The sequence below is a fragment of the Dermacentor silvarum genome, chromosome 2 (assembly GCF_013339745.2).
Source record: "Dermacentor silvarum isolate Dsil-2018 chromosome 2, BIME_Dsil_1.4, whole genome shotgun sequence".
In the NCBI taxonomy this organism is placed as follows: Eukaryota; Metazoa; Arthropoda; class Arachnida; order Ixodida; family Ixodidae; genus Dermacentor; species Dermacentor silvarum.
In genome coordinates this window covers 60,248,530-60,273,339 of record NC_051155.1, presented here as the reverse complement: position 1 = coordinate 60,273,339, position 24,810 = coordinate 60,248,530, and the positions used below count along the sequence as shown (strand labels likewise).

At 43.7% G+C, this 24,810-nt stretch overlaps 2 protein-coding genes across 2 annotated transcripts in view; both read right to left on the bottom strand.

The window, feature by feature from the left end:
* LOC119441521 (mitochondrial intermediate peptidase) overlaps nucleotides 1-24,810 on the bottom strand; it is a 495,739-nt gene that overhangs the window by 470,438 nt on the left and 491 nt on the right. The window lies entirely within an intron of this gene.
* LOC119441518 (mitochondrial intermediate peptidase-like) lies at nucleotides 5,856-24,594 on the bottom strand. Its single transcript, XM_049662729.1, has 7 exons — nucleotides 24,526-24,594; nucleotides 24,270-24,443; nucleotides 23,679-23,767; nucleotides 13,482-13,629; nucleotides 10,220-10,338; nucleotides 8,170-8,233; nucleotides 5,856-6,065 (listed from the first exon to the last, which is right to left on the bottom strand). Exons 1-7 carry the CDS (start codon nucleotides 24,592-24,594, stop codon nucleotides 5,856-5,858), a joined length of 873 nt encoding a protein of 290 aa, XP_049518686.1.

The following is a 24,810-nucleotide window of genomic DNA, read 5'->3' as shown; positions in this document are numbered from 1 at the left end:
GCTTCGGCTCCAGCGTTTGACAGTTCGTTTCCGCGGTCAACGAGCGAGATGTGTTCATGTTTGCTTGAGCGCGGGTGACACCGTGCTTGTTAATAGCGGTCTACTAATTTGCTACCGCATTCGATGCATCGCCTTTCGGGCGAAACTGCGACTTTTTTTTTTTTTTATTCATCGCAACATCAGTGCATCGGGAGGAAATTATTTTTCCAATTTCAGTTTGAAAGCATGAGGTGCGCGGTAGTGGTAAAGGACTTTTTCCTCACGGAAAACGGGTGCGCGTGAGAATCGAGTAAATACAGTAGTTGTGCTAGCCGTAGAGGCATCGTCAAACGTTCAAGCCGGGCGGAACTTCGGCATCGGTCTGTCGTTGGAGGGGGCCACGGGAGATGGTTTTTGCGTGCGCCGCAACGTGCGCTCCTTCCAAAAATGCAGCATCTCTAATGCGCTGGATGGTAGTGAATATAGTGCACTGTTTGAAGATGTCAGCAGTTAGGAAGATAGCGACGAGGCTAGCAGCGATGGTGACATAGAATGAGCTCGGCATGTTCATATTTAATAAATGCTGTTTCATTTTGCGAATGCTGTCCTCGCTTTATCGTTCGGCCTACATTCGAGGTAAGTTTTTTTTTTTTCTGACTTCGAACTTTTGGGGGGTCGGCTTAGAATCGGAGTCGGCCTAGATACGAGTAAATACGGTATAAACAGCAGCATGGGCCCCCTAAGGTAAATGCAATTGGTAATATTAAGATAATTATTGGAACACTTAATTTGCTAATCATTTACTGTCATTCATGGTGCAAGTAGTGCTCTCCTGTTCAAGTAATCCTGCTGAAGTGGTAGAACTGTGCTACTAGCCACAGGCACACTTTTTTAAACCTGTGCAAAAAAAATAGAAAATAAGGCAGTGTGTAACCATGACAGTACTAAACAAATGCTAAAGGCAAACATAGATCAAGTGCAACTTTTACGTCACCCTTCCGGAAACCTCTCAATGTTTGTTACGTGCTAAATGGTTCCCTTATGTAGGAAGTGTAGAACGTGCCAGCAATCTCAGAGGTGATGCTCTGTCATGTGCTAATGCACGTTTCAAGTCAGAGGTCCGCACAGAGAGGGCGCCACACTACCATAAAAAAGCATAGACAGAGCTATGTCAAGATAACAAATACCAGGAAGAGTTTTGTAGAAGAACCCAATAAATTGGGTAAAATGTTGTTTCTTTCCCACTGTTGTCTTTTCCCCAGAATGCAGAGTAGTGCTATGCATTTTGTACTACTATGTCTACACCATTTTCTCACTTATTTGAAGCTATGTTATCAGTAACAGTGATGCTCTAGTCCTCCTGGATGAGCATTCTACAACTTTTGTTCGACTTGACATTTGACTTTAGTGCACCTTGAACCAGTATCACTTTCGAAAGAGACAAGTTGCCATTTTTTTCTTTTTATTAAATTTTCTCCACCATGTGGATTTCTGCAGAACTGGCTTGCCTATATCACTCCTGATGAGTGGTTGGGGTTATTGCGTGCTGGTACTGGAGGCAGTGTGATACAGAGCACCTTTTCAAGTTACAGGTGCCATCTTGAACATGGCTAAAAGTAAGAAGGCAACTAACCTGCTCATACAAAGAATCTTTAAATGTGTAAAAAAAAGAGAGGGCACCAAAACAGGTGCACACAAAGGACGCATACACTGGCTCCCCACTTCATGACTGTTTCTTTGGATAGTCATGAGTAGAAAAGCTTTTGAATACTCATCATCCCAAAATATCCACATTGCTGTTCAACAAAAGTCATGCTAGCATAGTCTGTAACGACTGTGCAAATTATTCCTGTGAGCCCAGGCCCACACTTCCCTCAATAGAGATGGTAATCTCTTTGGCATACACCAAAATTATTGACAGCATGATCAGATCGTAAAGACACTGCACTCTGCAGCTTTTCTGCAATCCAGAGACATAGTTACACTAGTGCAAATAGTGATAATGAAAACCAAATAGAATGTTTATGACATAAACTAAAAAATGCAGTGTCATTCAAACCGGCCGCTATCGATCATAGATCAGCAGTTTTTGTATTTTTATGGTTATTTGTATTGTCGTTTATATTCTTTACGTAAACTTAGCTTGTACCTTCAATTACAATTGTTTCATTCTTCTGTACTATTTATTTTAACCTATGTACAGGGTGTCTACCAAGTTGACATTTTCAGATTCCCTGAGTTTTCCAGGTTTTCCCTGAGTGATTTTGCTAAATTCCCTGAGTGAAACGGAACTTTCTTTTACATCAAGATGGGCTGACACCATGTTGCCTGATGCTGTCACTCTTTAGTAAGCATGTTAAAAAAATGCGAAGCATCAATTGCGATAGCAAATTAGTAGAGAGCTTTACGGAGTAAGGATAGTAGTTTTATCGATCAGCTATATAAACTTAGACATGCAGCAGCACCAGCAATGCGCCGAACTGTTGTCGACGCCGTCGGCGTTTTGCCCGCGTTCGCACCGAACGCGCACGGCGCTGGTGACTGTTGCCTGTGCCTCTGGGGGCGGCTCCGAAGTTTTCGACGAGATCCGAACGGGACACTTGTCGAGCAGCGTCTGAAGTCTTTACCACCTTCTCGCCTCACCACATTTTATTGCGATAGCAATTATATGGACACTCAAAAGCAGATTTCTGCCGTCGCCGTCGCCGTCGCCGTGAGGTTCCGTATGGCGTCATTGGGAGAAGAAATCGTCGCCGCGCGCCGAACGCTGTATGTGCGAGTGAAAGGGCACGAGGGGCGCGTCTTTCACGGGGAGTGAACGCACGGCGGAGAACAAACGCGCGTTCTGCGCCGTGCTCGCTTAAGGGCTGCAAAAGTAGGCGTCTCTGTTCTCCTTGATAAGTGGTTCTTGAGGGAAAGGGAAAGGTTGGCGCTATCTTCTGCAGCCCTTGAGGGAGCACGGCTCAGCGCCAAACTGTTCTCCTTCACAATCACCATGTATGTAGAGCAAACGCGCCTTCTTTCGACGAGCGAGAGGCCGTGGGGGAGGGGGAGGGAAGGGAGGCGACGTTTAGCTGTGGCACGCAGTGCCCATTTATATCAGAGGCTCCGGCAACAGTCACCAACGCCGCACGCATTTTGAGCGAACGCGGGCAAAACGCCGATGGCGTCTTCAACAGTTCTGCGTGTTGCCGATGTTGCTGCATGTCCAAGTTTATACAGCTGATAAAGCTAATATCATTACTCCGTATAGCTCTCTACAAGTTTGCTATCGCAATTGATGCTTCGCCTTTCAGGTGAAACTGCGACAACTTTTTTTATATAAATACGCATTTTGGGGCGCAGCTAAACATCACCTCCCCTCCCTCCCTCCATTACCACAGCTTTCGTTCCCTTTCAATTAAATTACAGCTAATTTAGGGACGGGCGATTAGTGGATTTGAGGTTCGAAGCGAGTATTGATTTGGTCAAATAATTTCGAATCGAATAGTTTGAACAGTATATATTACATATTACAGTAAAACCTGGTTAATTCGAATTTCACGGGATTGAAAAAAAAAAAAAAATGTCCGAATTATCAGGGTATGCCGAAAACAATAAGCAAATGCTTACTACGTCAGCACGATTTTATTAGTATAATGTATGAGCAAATCCTTTCGCTATTTAGCACAAAAGCAGTGCGGAAGCTGCAATTCTCGTCATCTCGTGACTGATTAGCTCTCGCAGCGGCGATTGAGGCCTCGCGACTTCCTTCGCAGCACGTCTGCGGCGCGCGCCATCATTTCCGACACGCTTTGCACTACCGCGCGCACATCCCGATAATTTTTTCGCCAGTAAGCTCACAGCCAACGTATCGCACGTCCATCGTGATGTAGCCGGTGCGCTTCATCCTCGACAGCTTTGCCCCGAGTCAAACCGAAACAACTGCTTGTCGCAACCGCGGCCGCTATCGACACGATTATGAAGGGCGACTTTGCCCACGATAGCGGCAAAAACGCCCGCGTCATGCCGCGAGCGGCAACGCATCATGACGCGCGCGGCAAAAGCGGCAGGAATCGGGGGTTTTACGGCTTGCCGAGGGTGCCGAGAGCGACGAGGGTGACGTCACGGAGCCAATGGCAACCGGACCTCCGCCGTTCCGCGCCGGGTTATCAATCGACGATTGTCGTCTCTCGCGGTTCTATCGAGGGATTTCTGGACGCTGTCCGATCGCACCCTTTTCGCTCACGGTGATTCCGCGTTCCGAGAGCGCGCGAGATCATATCGCGCTGCCGCGCGGCGAGACGCGATAGCCACGGTGGACTTCGCGGCAAGGCGCTGACGCGCGGCAACTTGCCGCTAGTGTGACCATACCCGGCCGACGCACGCACCGAGTCAGAACGAAACTACCGTTCCCTGCAACAACTTCAGACGAAATCGCGGTCGCTGTCTATGCGATCATGGATGGCCACTAGCAGTAGCGCACCCAGTATCTCTGCCAGAGGGTTGACAGCTTGTCAATACCATCTAAACAGCACTAATTTCGATTTCTTCACGGGAAATTAATTGTCAAAAAAATGCGCTTTTTGCGAGTGTGCAGACGATTGCGCGTCTTACATCTTAGTTGCAGCACTCAAATGCGTAAGGAAAGAAAAGGGGTTAAACAAAAGGGGGGGTTAAGTCGGCCTCAGGGGGGGGGGTGCAACCCCCCAATCCCCCCCCCCCGTCGTTGCGCCACTGGCCACTAGGCAGCTCTTTAGGCACGCGGCCGACGTGCGCATTGAGTCAAAACGAAACTAAACGAAACCGCTGCGAAAAAAACCGCGGCAGCTATCGACGCAATGATGGGTGGCGACTATGAAATCCCGCGGCCAACGCGTTGTTATGCGCGGCGGTAAACGCAATAAAGGCACAAATAGGCACGAAGCGTTGCGTCTTTGCTGTCATTCACGCACGATTTCCGCTGCTGACTATGGCCATGCGGACTCCGCCGCTTCGTTTCGGTTGTGCGCTAGCGCCGTTTCTGCTCTTCTGCGTCGCACATTTCAGGCTCTTTAATGCAAAAACATATAGCCTTCGAGATTTATGGTTGATGTATGGTAGCCATGACGTGAAGCAAAGCCTCCGAGATTTGCACCGACCGTCCGTGGCTTTTGGCTGCCTATTCGGGACCGCTGAATAATTCAAAAATATTGAATCCATGAATTCGAATCGAAGCGAATAACGAACATAGAATTATTCAATGAAATATTCGACAATACCCTATATTCGCCCATCCCTAGAGTAATTTTCCCTGATAGAGGCACAAATTCCCTGAGTTTTCCCTGAGTTTTTCCAGAATATTCAAAATCCCTGAGAATTCCCTGTTTTCCCGGTTTTCCCGGTTGGTAGACACCCTGTATGTACCTACTACTCCTTTCTCTAATGCCCATGGGCCTTGAGCGTATTGAAATAAATAAAAAAAATTGAATGACAATGAAACTGACTCTAATATAGACTGAACAGGCACAGAGTGAATAGTTTCTAAGCAGGATGCAGGCATCTCAGGTGCCTTCAAAATTATGCTGCCTGGCTCTGGTTCAGCAATGCACCATTTTACAGGAGGGTAACACCTATTAGTCCCAAATTCGCTAATCAATCATTACTTTGCGACAAGAGTGGGAGATCGTTCAATGACTGAGGCTGCATGTTAGCTTGCAGTGTGTCAATGAGGATCTGCCTTTCACCTTGAAATTGAAGACAGAGCCAAATATGCTAAGCCACATGGGCCGTTTCGCAAATAGAAAAAATACCCTAATCGAGTAATTTATTAAAGAAAATGTGCTGCTTAGCTGATAAAAAAATTGGTGAGGGTAACAGGTTTTCAGGCAGACTTGCCGGGAGTGGTTATCCAATTTTCACCTGGGCTTCAGTTGTGACGAGAGGATGCCCAAGAACTGTTCGACGACGTCGGGGCTGCCTGCTATGCTGCCACGCAAAACGCGGTGTGCAAAGCTGGGAAACCCGCAGAGTTGCGCAAGACGGTGCCGCGCCCCCAAGAGCTCATCCAACAGCTCGCTCTGGTGCTTATCCGGATAAAGGTAGGCACGGTACGCAGCCTCTCGCACCTGGAATCGCATGTGCGACAGTTTGGGGAGAACCTCTGTTTTGTAGAAAGGACACTAAACAAGCATATTATGCTAGTCTCAATTGGCAAACTAAACTTCTGGAACACTTGAAATATTACTCTTACCGTGTGCATAGTCTCGGTAAGCCAGAAACGACAAAAAAAACAAGATGAGCTTGACAATCCCAAGGTAGTTCCTTGCGCCATAACGAGATTTGTAGAGCATCTGTTCTACAAAGCTCAAACAACAATTTCGCTAGAATCTCATGGAACCTAAGACTCAGACTAGCGAGTTTTGATAACTTTCTTTCAACAAGAACAGCCCAACCATGCAATAACACTTCGAAATCTATGACGGCATACTAATATAGCAGCACCGCAGCTCAGGCACAAGTATCAAAAAGAAAGACTCAGCCTTTCATTTTCTTTGCTATAACCCAAGCAGAATTAGCTGACGACCAATAATTGACAATAAATTGGGATACAGAAGGCTGCTGATTTTCTTGGCCAGTCTTATGTCAGCACTAGTCAGGCCACAACTGGTGGCCAATTATGCTGGTACAGAATTAGTCAGGGACCTTGGTCCAAGGCAGAACACCACTTCCCAATGCCCCAGCAGACTGGCAGTGTTGGAATAATGCTTTGTCGCTAAATACGGCCAATGCACTGAATTCATTGCAGTACACAATCATGGGACAGAATTGCAGCAAGGGAAGTACGCATGTTTTCTGAACTACTTATAACCATATGATAGCAGCTACACAGCTTAGGCGTGGAGCACTAACTTTGATTCATCCAATCACACCACCAGGGAATTGCAGTGGTTTGTGAGAAATACTTGCTACACTTCCCAAGCAGCATGCATGCATATATGCATGCCATACGAGTTTTCCCCACGGCATTAGTAGGTTCTAGCACGGAACTCGTATCGAGATTTTGTGGTGGCAGAAGATTATGCACAATAAAAGTACTTTGCGGAAAATAATAAAATGATAAAACTACGAGGCAGTATGCATGGCTAAGCTAGGACTGAGTGCCTGTCAAAACAAAATGTGCAAGTTTAACGGAAAGTCCTTTCCTTTGATCTCGGACATATTGGAGCCATCTAAAAATTTATGTTGGGCCATGTAAGGCATAACAATGGCCAGCAGTTGACACAGCGTAGGAAGACTGGTAGTTAGCCAATGTGGGGCTTGTATATATAGCCATGCTTGTCCCAGGTTAGACTGCCAACATCGAACCAAGCTAACCTTAATTGGCTACCACACACCGGGTCAAGGCTGGGCCAGAAGAGTTATCCTATTGGTACGCAAACATTTCCTGTGAAATAATTGCAAATTATTATTCTTGTCTTGAAGAAGTACTGCCCCAGAATACAGTAACCCAGTGTCACTCTTCGGTGTCCCTTTTAGTATTTTTTTGTAATGTGCGCTGATAATTTGTCCCAGAGCAGCACATTTGAGAAGCACCAAGGCACACAAATAAGGACAGTCACAAAATGGTTAACTGCAAACGACTGATTTACCCTTGAAAGGCACGATTTAAAAGGATGATTTACATCAGGAACTCATATTTAAGTACCGGGTATTTCTTTTTACATGGAGCACTTCTTTAACTGTCTCTAGGCTCCTGTCATATATCCAGATAGGCTATGTGGCTATGCAAACATTAACAGCAAGAAAAAGACCGACAATAATTTCGCTAATTACCAAAAAAATATTAATTTTTAAGTACACCCTTTGAAACCATAGAGTAGTGAAGTAATGTATGCTTAGCAGACATCCATCAAAGGGACAGTATGGGAGAGAGGGGGGGGGGTGAACTCACAGTAACATGAGCAAGCATCACAATGCATCACAAAGGCTCACGCTTTCATTTGACACAATAATGCATCAGCCCGGTGCACCAGAGGCCACCAGCGGCATAAGAAGTGGCAGCAGGCACACAATCCGAGCATTTCAGTTCACTCCCCAAGCACTGTACAGTCACAACAATCAAACCCGAGAATTGAACCTAAGACCTCGTGCTTGGTTTGTGCGGTATCTTGTGCTCGAGCCACCACAGCAAACATTTTGAAATGTAAGCGAACAAAAAGCATAACTCACCAGCTCATTGTCAGCATCTGTGTAGAGACCAGGGACAATAACATGCTCCCCATCACTGGCAAAGCTAAGAGCAAAAAAAATTGTTTGATTTAAAATATGCGCAAATAAAGCATGGAAACATGGTGATTGTCATGGCTGGGCAAGATACCTTGAAATGCGACCTTAATATAGCAGCAGCAAGATACCCATATGTAAACTTTATTTCAGACACTGAGAAAAATATTGCAGATCCAATGCACATTTTGGAAGCTATGTAAAGCAAAGCGTCCGTAAAACGGTTACTTAAATGCTATAAACCCATCGTTCAAGCAGCGCTTTGCAGCACAGCCATTACCTCCCTTTCCAGGAAACCAGCGACACGCACAAGCCCATGCAACACAACCGGCGTGATCCATGCAACTGCAGATTAGAGTTGTGTTCGTAATTGGTGCACTTTACTTATAATAACACCATCTCCAGTGTCAGCCCACTTTACTCTTGCATTATCTCCAGACACTGTACAAGAAACCAACTGAGCAAATGTGCAAAACCCCGGGAAAGAAGGCACAAAAAGCTTTGCTTTAATAAAGGAATGATGAGCTTGTTGGTGTGTATTTGTTGCGGTGAGGACATTTAGGGATCGTTTGTTGTTTCACTGCATAATCCGTAGAGAATAGATCCAGTAACTTGCCCATCTGTGGCGTAGAACAGATGGGGCTACATATAGGCCAATTCAAGTGCTGTCCTGCGTGCGTGCAATTCAGCAAGACTGCAGCAGCCATGGTCGGGAAAGTGTGGAAGTGTTCGCAAGAAAGCTTCACTTTAATACAAGACACACATGCATAAATTTTATGCAATACAAACTCCCTCAATGGGATCAGGTGATGCAGCAAACTGGTAACTACTAATGCTGATTTTTATGCTGATAATTTGGGTGGTGGTGATCTGTGTGAAAATATAACCACACTATCCAAATTAGTCAGAGATTCGAAGCCCACGGCAAGACAAATTACACGAGTTCTCCTGTTTCCAGGGCGATGACAGGGCCAGGTTTAACTAAAGAAAAATTAGAATTTGAAACTGAGTCAGTGAACCTAATGAATTTTAATGGAGGTATTAAGGACCCAATTGTTGGCTTCTAATACAACAGAATCTGCACTAAGAATTCATAATTTATTCCACAAAGAATCATTTTGTAGCGCACAATATTAACTACCAAACTTCTACATGCACAAGAGCGCTTGTAGTCAATGCCATCTCAAGAGAGTCACTGCTTTGTCAATGCCATCAAAGAGAGTTCCCCTTTGTTCACACAAAGGAGACAGTGCGCCTGCTGTTACATACCAAACTTTTACCTTAGAATTTTTACCTGAAAAGAGTACTAAGGCTAGCAAGATCTGGCACATTTTTACATAATAACTACGGTGCAGTGAATGACTGCTATAAGAGCAAAGTTAAATTTACTGACTTGCAATCACACGGAGGCAAACACCATAAAAATACACATAAAATATTGCATATATTGCTATGAAAGATTGTTCAGTATTTCAGGCTGTTAAATTAGGGTTGGGTTACACTTGCATGATAACGTTTTTATGACATGATGGTGTTTTTTTGTTCAGTTTTTTTTAACCAGAGAAATGTGTTTGTTAGTCATATTACAGAGGGTTGGTCACATTTCTTCAATTTCATGACCCCTTTGGGGGTCATTACAGTATGTCAAAATTTCACCGCAGAATGTCACTTTATCCAGTTTATGTCACCTTTTACCTTATGCCATTTAATTATAAGAATTCCTCATTCAAACAATAAAATTGCATTAGATTACAGCAATACAATGCAAGACCTTTGATTTTCCTCCACAATTTCATAACACATTTTAGTCAGTGACTAACAAACACACTCATGCCGCAACCTTTGTATCTGTCGTTCATTCTAAATGTTTTTTGCTAAGTGTCAATCTATGTCCACTCAAACCAATTCATACAGTCCCTGGTTATCCAAGGAGGCTGCCATGTCCATAACCAACCAACATGCAACACAAGACATCAAATCGCAGCACATCACGTACCAGCCACGGACGCTTTCTGGGAGATTCGCCTTCTTCACAGTACGGGGCTGCAATGCATTGTTGGCAAAGTGACTCCCCACGTGAAGGGCGAAGTCGTTGAGAGCAACAACTTCCTTGCGCTGGAAATGAACAGAAATAAGCAACACACATACAATTAATCAACGTCCTTAAATGAGCTTTTGAACCTTTTTTAACTGGGGATCAGCATTTTCAACAAGGAAACAGATGCAATAAATTACAGTATAGACCACTTATAACGTAACCGCTTTTAGTGCAGGACCGGATATAGTGCAGTCTTTTCAGACTCCCGTTAATTTTCCCATAGCACTCCATGTATACACGTATCGCTTATAGTGCAGTTGCGGGAAACGAAATACCGGTTACAGTGCAGCTGCCTGGGAGCACGGAAGTCATCAGAGACAGCGAACGCTCCCCTCAAACGGGCGCCCCAAGGAGTGCTTGAGGAAGAAAGAGAGACGAAGTGGAGGAGAAGGGTACGTGGTGCGAACAAACAGCCAGTGAGGCTGAAACCAGAATCTTGAGTGCGAGTCGTGAAATATCATGGCGCACATAGCGAGCGAGGGCCACAGAACTGCCAACACCAGCCAACGCTCGCTTCATGATAACGGCAGTAAACGAAACTTCAGGGGAGCGGGCGGCGCCGGCAGGGCACGGCGAAGGGCGCACGCGGAGACCGTGGAATGTGAGGGAGGAGGGCGGCAGGGAAGCGGATTTTGCCTCGGCAACTACGCCGCTTCAGTGGCTCCCCTCGCCCTCCCTCGTAGCTCCCTCACTTTCGACTGTCACCGTGCGCGCTCCCCGCCGTGCAGGCGCCGCCGCTCCAGCCGGCCCAGCGCCAGCCCGGCACCAGCTCCCCGAAGTTTCATTTTCTGCCGTTATCGGGAAGCGGGCGTTTGCTGCTGTGGAAAGTTTCGTTGGCCAGCTTGGGACAGTGCCTCTGCTTTCCTCTGCACCGTAGCTGCAGCGTGCAAGGCCAACACGTGACTAGAAAGTAGAGGAAGCATAAAGGAGAAAGAAGGGTTCACTGCCATTTTCTACGTGTGGCTACGGTAGCATGGCTGAGACGTCGACACGTACACGCATGTTCCGGTGCAACGCAGAATCGACCTTGCCATTTGAGAGAGGGTGAAATTTCCGCCGCATTTCTTTTTCTTTTTTTTTTTTGTTTTGTTCGCGCGCGACTTGAGGGGTCTCTCCTAAGCTTTTACTCTATGGCGGTGCCGGAGCAATGCCGGTCGGAGGCGCCGCAGCGTGATTTGGTTCGAATTAACGAGATTCGACTGTAAATTGAATGCAAACATTCTAGCCGCATTCCTCGACTGTTGCATATGCGTGGCGGCTTGGTGTACATGTTTTGCATATGTGCAGGCCTTGAAAATTGTTGCTTTGGTTATAGTGCGGATATTTGCGACTCCGGCGACTTACGTTATAAGCGGTCTACACTGTATATGCTTGAGTACACTTGCTCACTCTACATAATCATCTACAGAACACGCAAAACAGTATGTGGTATATAACTTTACTTGAACAAAGCATCAGTCTGGTTTTGACTGATAGCAAGATGGAGAAGGGAGCACGAGGGCCTAGTGTCAACTCTTGGCAGCATTCGAACAAGATGCCTCTTGGCCTTGAAGAGGCATTACACAAAAAAATTGTCCGACTATTTGATGAATTGGTGTTCGAAAATAGCAAGTACGCTGCTGTTACTGAGAAGAAAGCCTCCGCAAGTGAGAAAGCAAAGCTGCATCATCACTTTGTAAATGGGGAATCAACTTCCACTGGGACATAAATTAATCCTGTAACAACTTGTAAGCTGTAGTCAACTGATAACAAAAGCACATTACAAAGCACTTGAATATGAAACAAAAAGCAGCATCTTTGTACAGAAGAATCCACTGGCACTAACACTTTGCAAAGCTAGGCTTGCTCAAATTGTGGGACCCTTGGGACACACTCTGCACCAAACTATGAAGAAACTGATCTCTAACATTGTTGGCATGGTGCAAGGTTCCTGCCTTGCTCCAAGCACCTCTAACGCCATCACTGATGTATAGAAACCCCGTGTGCTTCTCTATTTACTGGCAGTTAAAATCCAGAAGACACGTTGATTTCAACTACAATGTTCTCAACAAGTAAGTCATCTCCCGATACTAAATAATTCTGAGAGGCCTTTTGGAGCAAAACCTATTTCTTTAGCATAACTTAACCATTGCCTTCAATGCTGCATTAGTTCTTTCACTATTGTTGCATTAAATTAGAGTGATTAACATAAATGTAATTCAGTTAAATGCATTAACTTGGATTTCTTTTGTATGCAATTTCTTTAGCTGAAGGTATATCAATTGCAACATATACACTGCAATACATCAAATTGTGGTTTCATTGCTGTAATCTTAAAAGTGAGCTAAGCTTCCCGTTGAGAGCGAGCTCACCTGACCTTTCAGCTTTCTCGAATTAACAACTCTCAAAATGCACAGAAAGCTAATAGGGACGATAAAAATTTCATGATTTGCTTCAAATTAGCTGAAATTTTGTACTACATCAGCTTAAATAATTGAAATTTGACTGCAGTTCCTTTAGAGCATCTTTAAACACTGTTAATTTGATCATCCAACAGATATATTAGAAACATCAGAGTGCTGCTTCACCTAACTTCCAAGCCTGCTTTAACCATCCAAGACAAACAGCAGCAGCACTTTGATTTGGGCTCTTCGTTTCTAAAAGACTCAAATAAAGAAGACACACACCGAACAGGACAAGCTTGCTTGTGCTTTACTAGGCATTTCCGCAAAAATATCAATTCATTATAAAATTCAGAGTAATAGAGATTAAGAGACAACCTTCTTTATTTGCAACATTCTTGGCAGTGGACATTATGATAATGTGTTAATCACCAATCATTTATTCCACTAAAATACATTGATTACAATCTTTTTACAAGCAAACTTAGGAGGCACATTGTGATTTCAAAATTGACGCTAGCCAGACCATAACGCCTACCCATTTCTTATGTGCCTTGTCCCTAAGCCCAGTTTCAAGAAATACATCCTCAAAATTTCCAGCAAAATTCACTGCTGTTTTAATTAACATTTGTCAGCCCTGCACCTCTTCATAGGGCTGAAAACTGTGTCTTAGCAAAGAAATTACAGCTGAAGGTCAGCGGTGATCCTGTTCTACATTTGTCTCCTTTTTAAGCCTAATTTTATTTAGTCATTCAAAAGCGACAAGGGTTTGCACTCACTGTGGCCTCGTCCAGGTGGATGCCGCTCTGCTCAAAGTCAAATAGAAATAGCTTGGACACATGGTCATCCTCCTCTGTCGTCGGAACAACATCCCCTTTTCGAACCACTTCATTAAGGGCATCGTACAACCTCCTGTCTGTGTTTAGCCTGCGTGCAAAAAATTTAAGGACTAAATAACGACATCCCATGCAGCCTGACTGCCACCAGAGCACACACAGCTTCACATGGAAACATATAGGGGCCTGTAGCACAAAAGGAAACCCCTCAGCAATGTTGAAGAAATGACTACTGTACAAGCGCAAGTTGGAACATTACTGGCTGGTACACATGGAGTAAATATCACTCTTTTGTCCCGCCTGGCTTTCCTTCTCGTGTCCTCGTTTTTTGTGCTGTCAGTCAAGTATGAATTCTTACAAACTCGCCCAAATTTCCGTTCTTGTAGATATCACACTTGAGAAAGTGAAATGTGGCATTCCAATGGAAAAAATATTGTCCAGAATCTACCAAAGATAAAAGTCAAAGTAAACAAAGCTTCTCGTTGGGCTGTCTCTGCTGTTTCTCGCCACCACTGGGTTTGCCTTTTTGTTCAAGCAGCCTCACACGCTACATCACTCTTTTACTTATTGACAGGTGGCTTCATTTGGAACCACTTCTGTAGTGTTGCACAACACGCCAACACAGAACGCCGGTGTAATATCTGCCACTGCAGCACGTCCCTTCCGCCGCAAGCGAGTGCAGGTGCGCATCTACCGCGACAAGAATATGTCATCGCTGATGCAACCAATCGAGTGGAACAGCCTCCTCTTCAGTCTTCCCCTTCTCCACATATGCTGTTCTTCAGAGTCCAACGCCCACAGCATCAAAACCCGTATGGATCCACAAAGGAAGTTACCCTTTAAAGGGACCCTGAAACGATTTTGTACAAACGTACTGAGTCGTTAGAGTAGGTCCTTCTGATCATTAATTGACGTATCTAAGCGCTCCACATAAAGCGTGTAATTTATTATAAGGTTTGAAAAAGGTACATCGCTACCGATCGCAACACGCCAATCGGCTGAGTTTTGTGCCCAAGTGACGCGATTTGCCCAATATACGTCACTGGGCCAGCTATCAGATTGGCTGCCCAGGGCACGTCATCGATAATTTTTTCAACATTATGGTGAACAAATGTTGTTCGTAATAATTTAGATGTTAGTTAATTTGTTTATATAAAAAGAAAGTAACAGAAACAGAATGCACAAGGACATGTACCACTACACTAAAAGCACTTCCAGCCCACAGCAAGTGTCGTCTGCTTGTGTTAAAATGTGCTCCGTGTTGACGAGAGCTGCGCGGTCAGTGTTGGTCTTCTTCTTTCTTTTCGCAAGCACCTTGCGTTGTGGGCTGCAAACGTAGCGATCAGCGACATGTCAAGCTGCGACATCGTGCTCCGCTGCAAGGCAGCAGACGAGCAGAGTGGCTGCAGTGCATCGGACTGACAGTATCCAAACGGCGCCAGCATCTACGTATTTGCGGCCGTCACTTCATGTCGAAGGATTGCCACAACAGAATTTAGCTTGTCCAGTATTCAGGTAAATGCAAGCACAAGTGTACTGGCCATTTTACCACGTTTTACGTGATGAACGGAGGGGCAAACGTGAACTGCTTGCACGGTGCAGCCACCTGGTGGCACAAAGCTCAGCCAAATACAAAGCTAATATAGCAGTAACGAAGTTTTTTCTGCTGCTGGCTTAAATTTTTGGCAGGAGCGTAATCTTGAACACGTCTTTTTATATGTTTAAAATGTTTTACACTTGGTTACAGGAATATTAGCTCTGTATTTGGCTGGTTAAGCTCTGCGCCACCAGATGGCTGGACCGTGCATGCCGATCAGGCCACTCACGTACGTCTACGAAGCTCCTTCATCGCAGCGGTATGGAGGGGCTTTAGTTTACGCCTCTGGCTATCCGTCAAAACACCCAGCTCGCATGTGGTTACCGGAACACCGGACATGCTCGGCACTGCGACAGAACGCTCGCAACGCACGCTGCTTGATCGCTCTTGCTAGGGATCAACGGCTGGGCGGCTAGCGGAGAGGTTGAAGAGCCTTCGCGCGCTGGCTCCAAGACAACCGTAAGTAGACGACAACGTACGTCACAACATGACGTAGAGCCAGCGAAGGCGGTGCTTAGCCCCAATCACTCGGCGAACGAGTTGAGGAGGAAATGCATGGCTAGGGAGGAGGGCAACTTGTAATCGTCCGTAGCTCTCTTAATATGAGATGCTTCTCTTAAATTGTAATGCGAATGTTTTACTGTAGCTGCAACCAAAGCGTCTACAAAATTTGTCCGAACCGTTTCAGGGACCCTTTAAAAGGAGATTTAGCAATATGGGGCATGAATCAGGCTGTTCATTTCATACTGGTATGCCACGTACAGAATCTGACACTTCTGTATAGACTGCTCTAAGTGCTGCGTGGAAGAGATGGTGTGATTGGCTGATGTTGTGGGTGTTAAAGAACACTTGCTCAAGCACAGCTGACCTCTGCATCCATGAGAGTGCTCCGATTTCTAAGCACTCTCATACTAGGCAGCTGTACTAACACTCTTGGACATCAGTCACTCAAGCACTCAATCCACACATACAAGCAGCTCTCGGTACAGCTTAGCAAATGCAAATTAATTACCTGCAATACTAGCTTTTTTTTCCTGCTTATTTTATTTATTTACATATACTGTGGGCAGAAGTTCTGTCCACACAGGAGAAAGGAATAAATGTTGGTAGACAACGTTTGAAAAGCATTAAACAGAACCACAATCTGCAAATGCAAGTGAATACTATTACCCCCACAACATTAGAGAGATTTCCAAATTCCAAAAGTTTATTTCTTCTTTTGCTCCATTAACAATAACATTTAAAACATGCAAAAGCAAGCCATTTGCAGACAAATCTGTTTGCAAAGGATTACAATTACCAATGAACTGCAAAAAAAGAAAAGCATCTGATATCTTTCAGCATGTGCAAATTGCAGCACGCAAGTTCCATGTGATCAGTTGATTAACAAGAATACTACTATCGGCATCATTCAACAAGAACAATGCAGCGCTTATTTTACAAGCTTCTTCTAGCGAGACATTTCGGCTGCCTAAAAAGGCTTGCCTATATTTGGCATCCTCACCCATGAAGGACATGTGATAATCTGGCATTATTACATGGCCTTAAACAAATACCAAAGACAAGCATTCAATCAAGCTAGATTGTTAAGAAAGCCTTCTAGAAACCTCCCAACATTTACGACACGATACAAGATTTGTGCCTGTGCGGCACAGGTACACGAAGTGACATTATTATTGCCACCTAATGCCACTTGTGGCACAGTGCTTTCCCACAACTCATTCAGCAAATGAATGCATAATCTCACAGATAAGAAAGCTACACATGTAAACATAATTCTTAAGTAAACTAAGGTTATTCTACATAAAATATGACTATTTTATGTTTTAGTGGCATTTCCTGCACTTTTACCTGCTAAATATTTCTGTTTGAGTGAGAATTAACATGTTTTCTTGGTCTGTAAGTCTATAACCGTTCATCTGTGATTGTCAGTTAATTAGTACATCACTTAGTGCGTAACTGATTCATGTTCCCCGCCAACTATGTATTAACGAGGTTTTATTGTAGTGGCACTGCAAATGTAAAAGAAAAAAATGACAGATTCTCAGTCAAATCTTGCAGCTGGCACGGTGTCATTTTGCTCGTGGCAAAATTATAATTGAAGGATCACACTGAATATTACAATTCTTAAAATCCTTACTTAAAATTAATACATTATTCTATGACCACACCCACGCATTACCTCAACCAAGAACCCTGAAACTGCTCGCTTCCTGCCCTTTCCCCCATAGTGGGTGAGCACAATTGTGTAAAATGCAGGCAAGTGAAAATAACATGCTGGTCTTCACTGTGGAAGAATGCTGCTGCTGCACTAAACGAGTTCAAGGCTGAAAAAATCGTTGAAGTCTGCTTCTTTTCTTTTATGATACTACGATTGCAAACAAATTTGCTGCATCACTGCTGCTATAAATGCGTAGTACCATCTTGTAGCAGTAACTTTACATATATTGGAATTAAGAGGCACTTAACGGTATTAACTTTGCCCCTGTCGCATGAGTATTTGTTAAAGGGAAAACGGTGACAGAAAAGACCCTGCAATTCTCACAATGCAAAGCACCTGCACGAAACAGGATCTTCTGTATGGCTGCACCAGCGATCTCTGAGGACATGTTCTGTTAGGAGTTACCATCTGATTTGAATCTAAGGAACACAGAGTGTCCTACATTCCCACAGTCCTGACAGAGCAGTGTGAAAAGGCAGCATCTGTGCATTTTTTTTTCTGAAAGAAGATCCATTACCAGCCATTGACTACAGCTTACCAATCATAAACAGGGAATGTCATGTCATGGGAGTTAGTACTGTATTTTCACAGTGATGGCACTAATTCTGTTCTACATTCACATCATTTTTTGCACACAAAATCTATGTTCTGGGTGAAAGGGACAATCCAGACACTCCACATCATTTTAGCCTGTCAATCATGGTGATTAGTCTAACAATGAGGCTAATCATCTCTTCAAGGTGGCCACTCCGGCGGCACGCGCTCGGCATTTTAGTCATTGTTTGCGGACGCACTGTGCTTCCCGCGCTCATTGGACAAATGTGAACTTTATTGCATTAGAAAGCTTAATTTCTGCGCTTACCAATGACAGCTAGCTTTATTTCCTAGCCTGAAGTGTTACCTAAAGGCAGTCAAAACAGTGGGAGCAAAAAATTGCGTTTTTGCTGTACTAGCCTCCGCTGTACTGCCATTCCGACTAAACTGTTCAACAAAACAAAATGAAATTTGCTGTGTCTTTAAATGAAATGTTATACAAGGTTTCTATGAAGAGAAATTGCATGTAAAGCAATTAGAAATTTATATAGGCGCCAATAAAAATGGGCAAAACTACAAAAGTGTATGAATGAATATCTTTTTTCCTTATAAACTCAGGACAATATTTAGTGGTTTTCTAGGCTACAGTGTACTTATCATCTATGCAAAGTCGTTTTGTGTTCTAATGAACAGTTTGTGAGGTATTATTACTTACAATTGACAATTTATGAGTATACTTGGTCACGCATTACCGGCGACGGGACAAAACTATTCTAGCTGAAACATTGATATTTTCAGTAATCAAGCAGCAAGACCTTATCTTAAATTTTATGAAGAGAAAATTGGCTTATGTTAATTAGGGAATCTACAGGAGAGTAGTGAATTCAGCTAATTTATCTGCTTACCAGGTCCGTGCAAATTGACATTCTTTTTCATGTACACGATAATTCACAACAATTGTTGCACATTACTATAACCATACAGTGTCATGCAATTACTAGCACTCACGAGTTTTACTAAGCAGTGCTTGAAACAGAAGATTTCAAATAAATAATAAATCTCACAGGTAATTTTCAGTGGTGGCGCCATCTGTGCAAAAAGATATCAAGCTGTTTCACGTCAGTTCCAACGTTTGTCAAATGTGGCGCCACTAAACATTACAAAGCGGGCAAAACGCGGAGGGAATTCTTTCTCCAGGTTTGAGTGTTTGGCTCAGTCTATCCACGGCGCCTCCCCCACTTCCTTCAAGGACACGTGTCTGCAACCACGCCAGTTCACTAACTTGTGGCTGCGGGGAGAAAAATAAATAAAGAAAGAAAGCGCCATGCACGGTACATCATGAGTGCATGCCAGCTAGCCAGCAGGTTAGGCCATTGTGCAAAAAAGAATTGCAAATTGCTCTTGCCCCCTCTATTTTGCAGGCTCGTACGACGATATCAGGAAACTTTCTTTCCCCATGCAATGAGGTGCGACGTGTGTGGCAGGGTACTGTGTTTGACTATTGTACGCGACGCCGGTGGAACGATAGGATTAGCAGCAAACAATGAGCGAGCCTTGCAGACTGCAGCGAAAAGTGCTGATGGGTGCGTGACCTGCTGCATTCCAAGACGTGTGCTACTAAGCAAATGTCACATGTTCCAACGCCCAGTGAAGTTTTGAAACACATGATTTCCAGTAGGTGCTTTTCTCGTTGAAAGATACAGGGTGTTTCAGCGAACACTTTCAAAAATTCTTAAAGGTTGCCTGTGGCAGATAGCACAATTCTAGTTCATGAGCTGGTCTACTCGAAGAGGCAGACATTACTTGCACAAGAAATTGAAATGCATAATTGAATAATTAAGATAAATTCACTAATTAAGTTTTTAACTAATTACTTGATTGCCCATATTACAATTTACAAATTGTAGCCGTGGAGTTTGCAAGGCGGATCCACTTGGAAAGAATTCTCGGGATGACACCAGTTTCGAGATATTATTTCTCGAACTTTGCGGAGAAATGCATTGGCGTTCCAGTTAGGTTCTTAACAAAACGCCGCTTTATGCAATGAAGCACAAAATTAACTGTAACGCCACTGCATTTCTCCGCAAAGTTCGGGAATTAATATCTCGAAACTGGTGTCATACTGCAAATTAATTCTAAGTGAATCCGCCTTGTGAACTCCGCGGCTACAATTTGTAAATTGCAATATGGGCCATCAGGTAATTACGTAGTTAGAAACCTTATTAGTGTATTTTTGTTAATTAGTCGATTATGCATTTGAATTGTTTGTGCAGGTAATGTCCGCCTCTTCGAGTAGACCAGCTCATTAACTAGAATTGGGCTATGTGCCACAGGCAACCTTAAATAAATTATGAAAGTGTGAGCTGAAACACCCTGTATATCGTATTTATCCGCGTAATCATCGCACTTGCATAGTGGTCCCACCACCACTTACTTTTTGAGTGATCATTGTACCCTTGAAAATCACTGTAGTGACTGCAGTTTGCTTGTTGTGGTGCATGGCAACCGACGGAGCAGAGTTTTCTGCCATTTATTTTCCGCCATTGCATGCACAACAGTGTGCACAACAAAATACAGTCTCCACATGCGCTATAAAGTCTCCGAATTCAGCAGACAAAAGTTGAGAGAGAGAAAGATAAATGAAAGCATGGACAGCGTGAAAAAGGCAGACAACACGTGCACAATTTACACTATATAGATTGATGACTATTAGAAAAAGTACTTCTCGCAAATAATTTGTTTATGCAGTCCCTGCTTGTGTAGATCATGTGATCTTATGCCATAGGCTAATGTGACGCCTGTGTCACGAAAACGGCTGTCGGCGAAACATGCACAATTTCTGAGGGCTGCGCGCAAGGCTGTGCGCGAGTGCTTGCGATGGCCATCGTAATCATAACGCTTGCGCGATGAGCACTAGCAGCGGTGAGCGCGTGTGAATTTCCTAAAGCAAACGTTCTGTGCAACCGCTTCATTTACCATTCCACTGTACCACGGCTCTGGAACTCGAATGACGTGATCTCCAAAACTATTCGCGCGGGCTCTTTAGTGGGTGCACCATCAAACCCGTGACCACGCGATTATGTGCGCAATTTCTACCCCAATAAAGCAGCCTAACCACGTGTACTATGCTGTCTATTTTGATAGGGGCCCGAGAATAATAACTTTTGTCACCGAATCGAATACGAATCGAATACAAATCGAATACAGGCAAAGAAAAATCAAATGGAATAATGACTATGCGATTAAAAAAGCAAATTGAACAGTACGTTATATGATTCGTTCAAAGTAATGAATATTTCCACACCCCTACTAGTATTTCATTGCCGGAAAACTTATCTCCACAGTACACCTGCAACTTACAAATTTATAGCTGCTGTACCATGACAGTTCTACGACTACCAGGCCCGTAGCCAGGGGGGAAGGGGGGAGCCCTAGCCCCCCCCCCCCCTCCCCCCCCACTTTCCCTAAAGAAATTCCTGGCTACAAGCCTGATGACCACAGTATATTTGGGGAAATAACCAAACAAGAGGACATCAGCAACTGGCAGATGGCAAGCGTTGCACCAAACCCAAATAATAAAAAACCTTTTATGTACGCAGATACGCATATTCATCGTGCAGTGGCGAACCACTAATTGCCACCATCATCAGCACTGACGATTTTACAAGGTTTGACCGAGCTATTGTTGAAAGTATCAGTGGGGAGAAAGCCACCACGCACAGCAAAACAACATTGGTGCGAGGCACAAATCGTGAAAAGAAGGGGGGAGGGGGACTTTTCCTCAACTTGGCGGATCACCTGTCGCCGCGTCGCAAGAGGGCCATCCCGGGGCATGCGGCGACGGCAAAGAGCAAGTTTTTTTTTTTTTCGCCTTTTCCAAACATGACTGAGTGGCGTCGCCTGGTGGGAGAATCTGAGCTACACGCAAGATGGCGACAGTGATACCTTCACCTTAACTTGAATTGACAATTGCTAATAGTGTCTACCTAAGGATGCCTATGCTAGTGTATGCACAAGTTTTTGAAAACCTAGAATTTCATGATGTGGTTGTCAAGGCCCTTGAAAGCCCTACGTATTGTCACGTTGTAGTGATGGTGATGAACACAATAGCAAAACTGTGAATCAAAAACTAACTTTCTATTAGGCGAACCTGTGCCCACAAAAGCAAGTGACATTCGAAGCACAATGATAGCGGCAAGCACAGTTGGCGATAGTCTAAATCTGATCAGCAGGTCAAGCGTTGGCTTTTACACATGACTCGTCGAAGGTTCCAGAGTGATCGCTGATACCCGCTTGCCTCCTAAAAAGTCCTACTACACAATTTGCATAGCCCATGCAATCAGATTACACTAAGTTTGGTGACTATAGGCAATTGATAGAACCATCGATAACATTCCAGAAACTTCTGATACATGCAGGTGCAAGCGATAAAATTTAACATTTGTTAGCCAGTGAAAAGCCGCGACCGAAGAAAGATAAACAAGTACACGTGTCAGTATTTTGTTTCTGTAGTCCTTCAGTCTTAATTTACTTTCGAGCGGGAACAGCGCTGAGAACATGGCCGAAGGTAAGGGCACACAGAAAACAACAAATTGCACAGTCTTTTTTAAGTATAATACTGTATAGTGAATATGAACAACCAACATGCCAATGCTTTCACATTAATTGATTTACTTGTTTTGTGTCTATTTTCACACATTCACACAATTACAGTATCGCTCCCACCAGAATTTTTTATTTTTTTGTCTACCTTTGAAAAAAATTATTTTTTTTCTTCCGTTAACATTTAAGGACATATGTCTGTCTCTTTAACTTGATTCACAAAATACAAAAATTAGTATTGTTCGTTTAACAAGTACTGCTGTTTGCTGCATTATGAATAACACACCATGGGCATCCATTAGCCCATTTATCTATTGGCCCAGCAGTATTTCTGGAAACGTCATTGGGTGATATTTTGATAAATTAAAATTTGGTGTGATACGATTTGGCAAGCTGGGCTCTGTGTCTTTTCTATGTTTGTATTTTTTCTGCTGAATTCCAGTATTTCTATCCAAATGCACCAGCCGAGCCCAACACCCATTCTCCCAGTGACTTTGCATTTTAACGACGCTGGAGATTCAAGAAATGTGCCAAAGCTAACCTTTCAACAGAAGAAACTAACTTCTTCAAACTATTTGTCATAATTTCGTGGCATACCAGTTCTGGTGTTCTAAATTCTAATAGGACACTTAAGTGAGAGAAAGCAGAGTTATGACACCTTGTGTAGCTGTCAAACAACATGTCGTCGTGTAACCATCTCCCACTGAAAAACTCTCCACACCGTGTTTACAACAAAGCTGAACATTCCATGAAATTCGCATGGCTACATCTATTCAGCTACACCGTAAACAATCGTCCGATCTGCAACAACGACTGTTTTACATGTGTGACTATTCACCTTCCAATTCAAAACGATGCGCAGTGAGAAAATGAGCGTAAATAAAGGCATTCTTTCACACTAGACATTGATTTCAGTTTTCCATAGGAAGCACATAAATTTCGCACTGAGTTAACAAACAGCATGAGGCTAATTTAGGTGTTCTGGCCTCCCATATAAGTATCTTTAAAGACCATTTAAATGTATTTTCTTTTTCTTATAGCAACAAAAGGTTCAATAGCGCTTGAAGATAGGCAGGACAGAAAGAATTCATTATGACAGATGAATCACGTCAAACTGAATGGCCAGTGCACAAGCATAATGTGTTTTCAGAAATAAAAGCAGGCATGCTGAAGCAGGCAAACATACTTTTCAACAAGGTTGTTGATGGAAACGGATGCATCCATAGCTGCCGAGGAAAATCTTCCTTCTGGATGACCGATTCGGACAAATTCAGCCTGACAGAAATACAAGAAATGAGTAAATGATACTAGCAAATAAGGGATGAAACAACGGCTTAAGAACAGCGGCAGACTTCTCTTATTTGCTTATGAGCAGTTTGTCTGCTAAATGCAAATCTCTTAAAATTTTTATGAATAAGAGAATGCACCCGCACACCTTGAGTAAACCTTTCAAAAAAAGTTTGACACTGTGATCTCACACTCGCTTTTGCCTACAGATATCTTGATAAGATCAAAAATATGCATCTCAAGTGTCACAAATGTGCACCCATATAAATTCAATTTGAGGAGTAATAATGTATACTTTATGACAACAAACAACTCATTAAATGCTTCCTATTAAAGAATAGAAGTGCCATTCGCAGCCAGAAGCCAGAAAACTAACCATCATCCAGAACATCCTTTCATGGTTAGCCCAGATACTTTTTGACGTTAAGGATTTGCTGTTATGCGATACAACATGTAAACAAAGGTACTGCAACAAGGAGAGACAACGAACCATGTCTGCCACACGGCAGAGGGCATCTGACAAGTCGTCGAAGACTTGGACCATCTTGCGCCTTCGATTGGGGTCCGTGGCTTCTCTGACGTACTGCTCGGCATCGCTAACAGCCTGCTCTTTCAAGAGGTAGAAACCCGACGGCTCCTGCAGCACTGAATGACCGAACAATCCCTGGGAATAATAAAAAGAAGGAAGAATGGTTGACGCAGGCTGAAGTTGGTTAAGCCTTTCACAACGGGGAAAAAAAAAATACTAGGTACGATTGGGTTGGTGCATGCAAGCCTGGGTCCTCAAAAGCATGAGCGTTTTCGCACGAATGCATGATTGCTAGAGGAAAGCTGACATGTTACAAAACCTTTCTACACGTTACTAATGTAGTTATTCACCCTCTTATTTCGCTGTGGTTTCGTCACAAACCGGCCCTTTACGTTTCAAGCGTTTTCTGTTGTTTCATTTACAGCGGTACCAGACACTACCAAGGTTAGTTAACGGGGAAATGTGAAGTATCCTCATGTTTCTTGCAGGGCAAACTATGAAG

Coding starts and splice junctions, on each gene's coding strand:
- LOC119441518 (XM_049662729.1), bottom strand. CDS start 24,594: ATGCATTCGTGCGAAAACGCTCATGCTTTTGAGGACCCAGGCTTGCAT. Junction 13,630..23,678: donor ATCAACAACCTTGTTGAAAA/GTATGTTTGCCT, acceptor TTTTGCACGCAG/GCTAAACACAGACAGGAGGT. Junction 8,234..10,219: donor CCAGAAAGCGTCCGTGGCTG/GTACGTGATGTG, acceptor TTTTGCTCTTAG/CTTTGCCAGTGATGGGGAGC.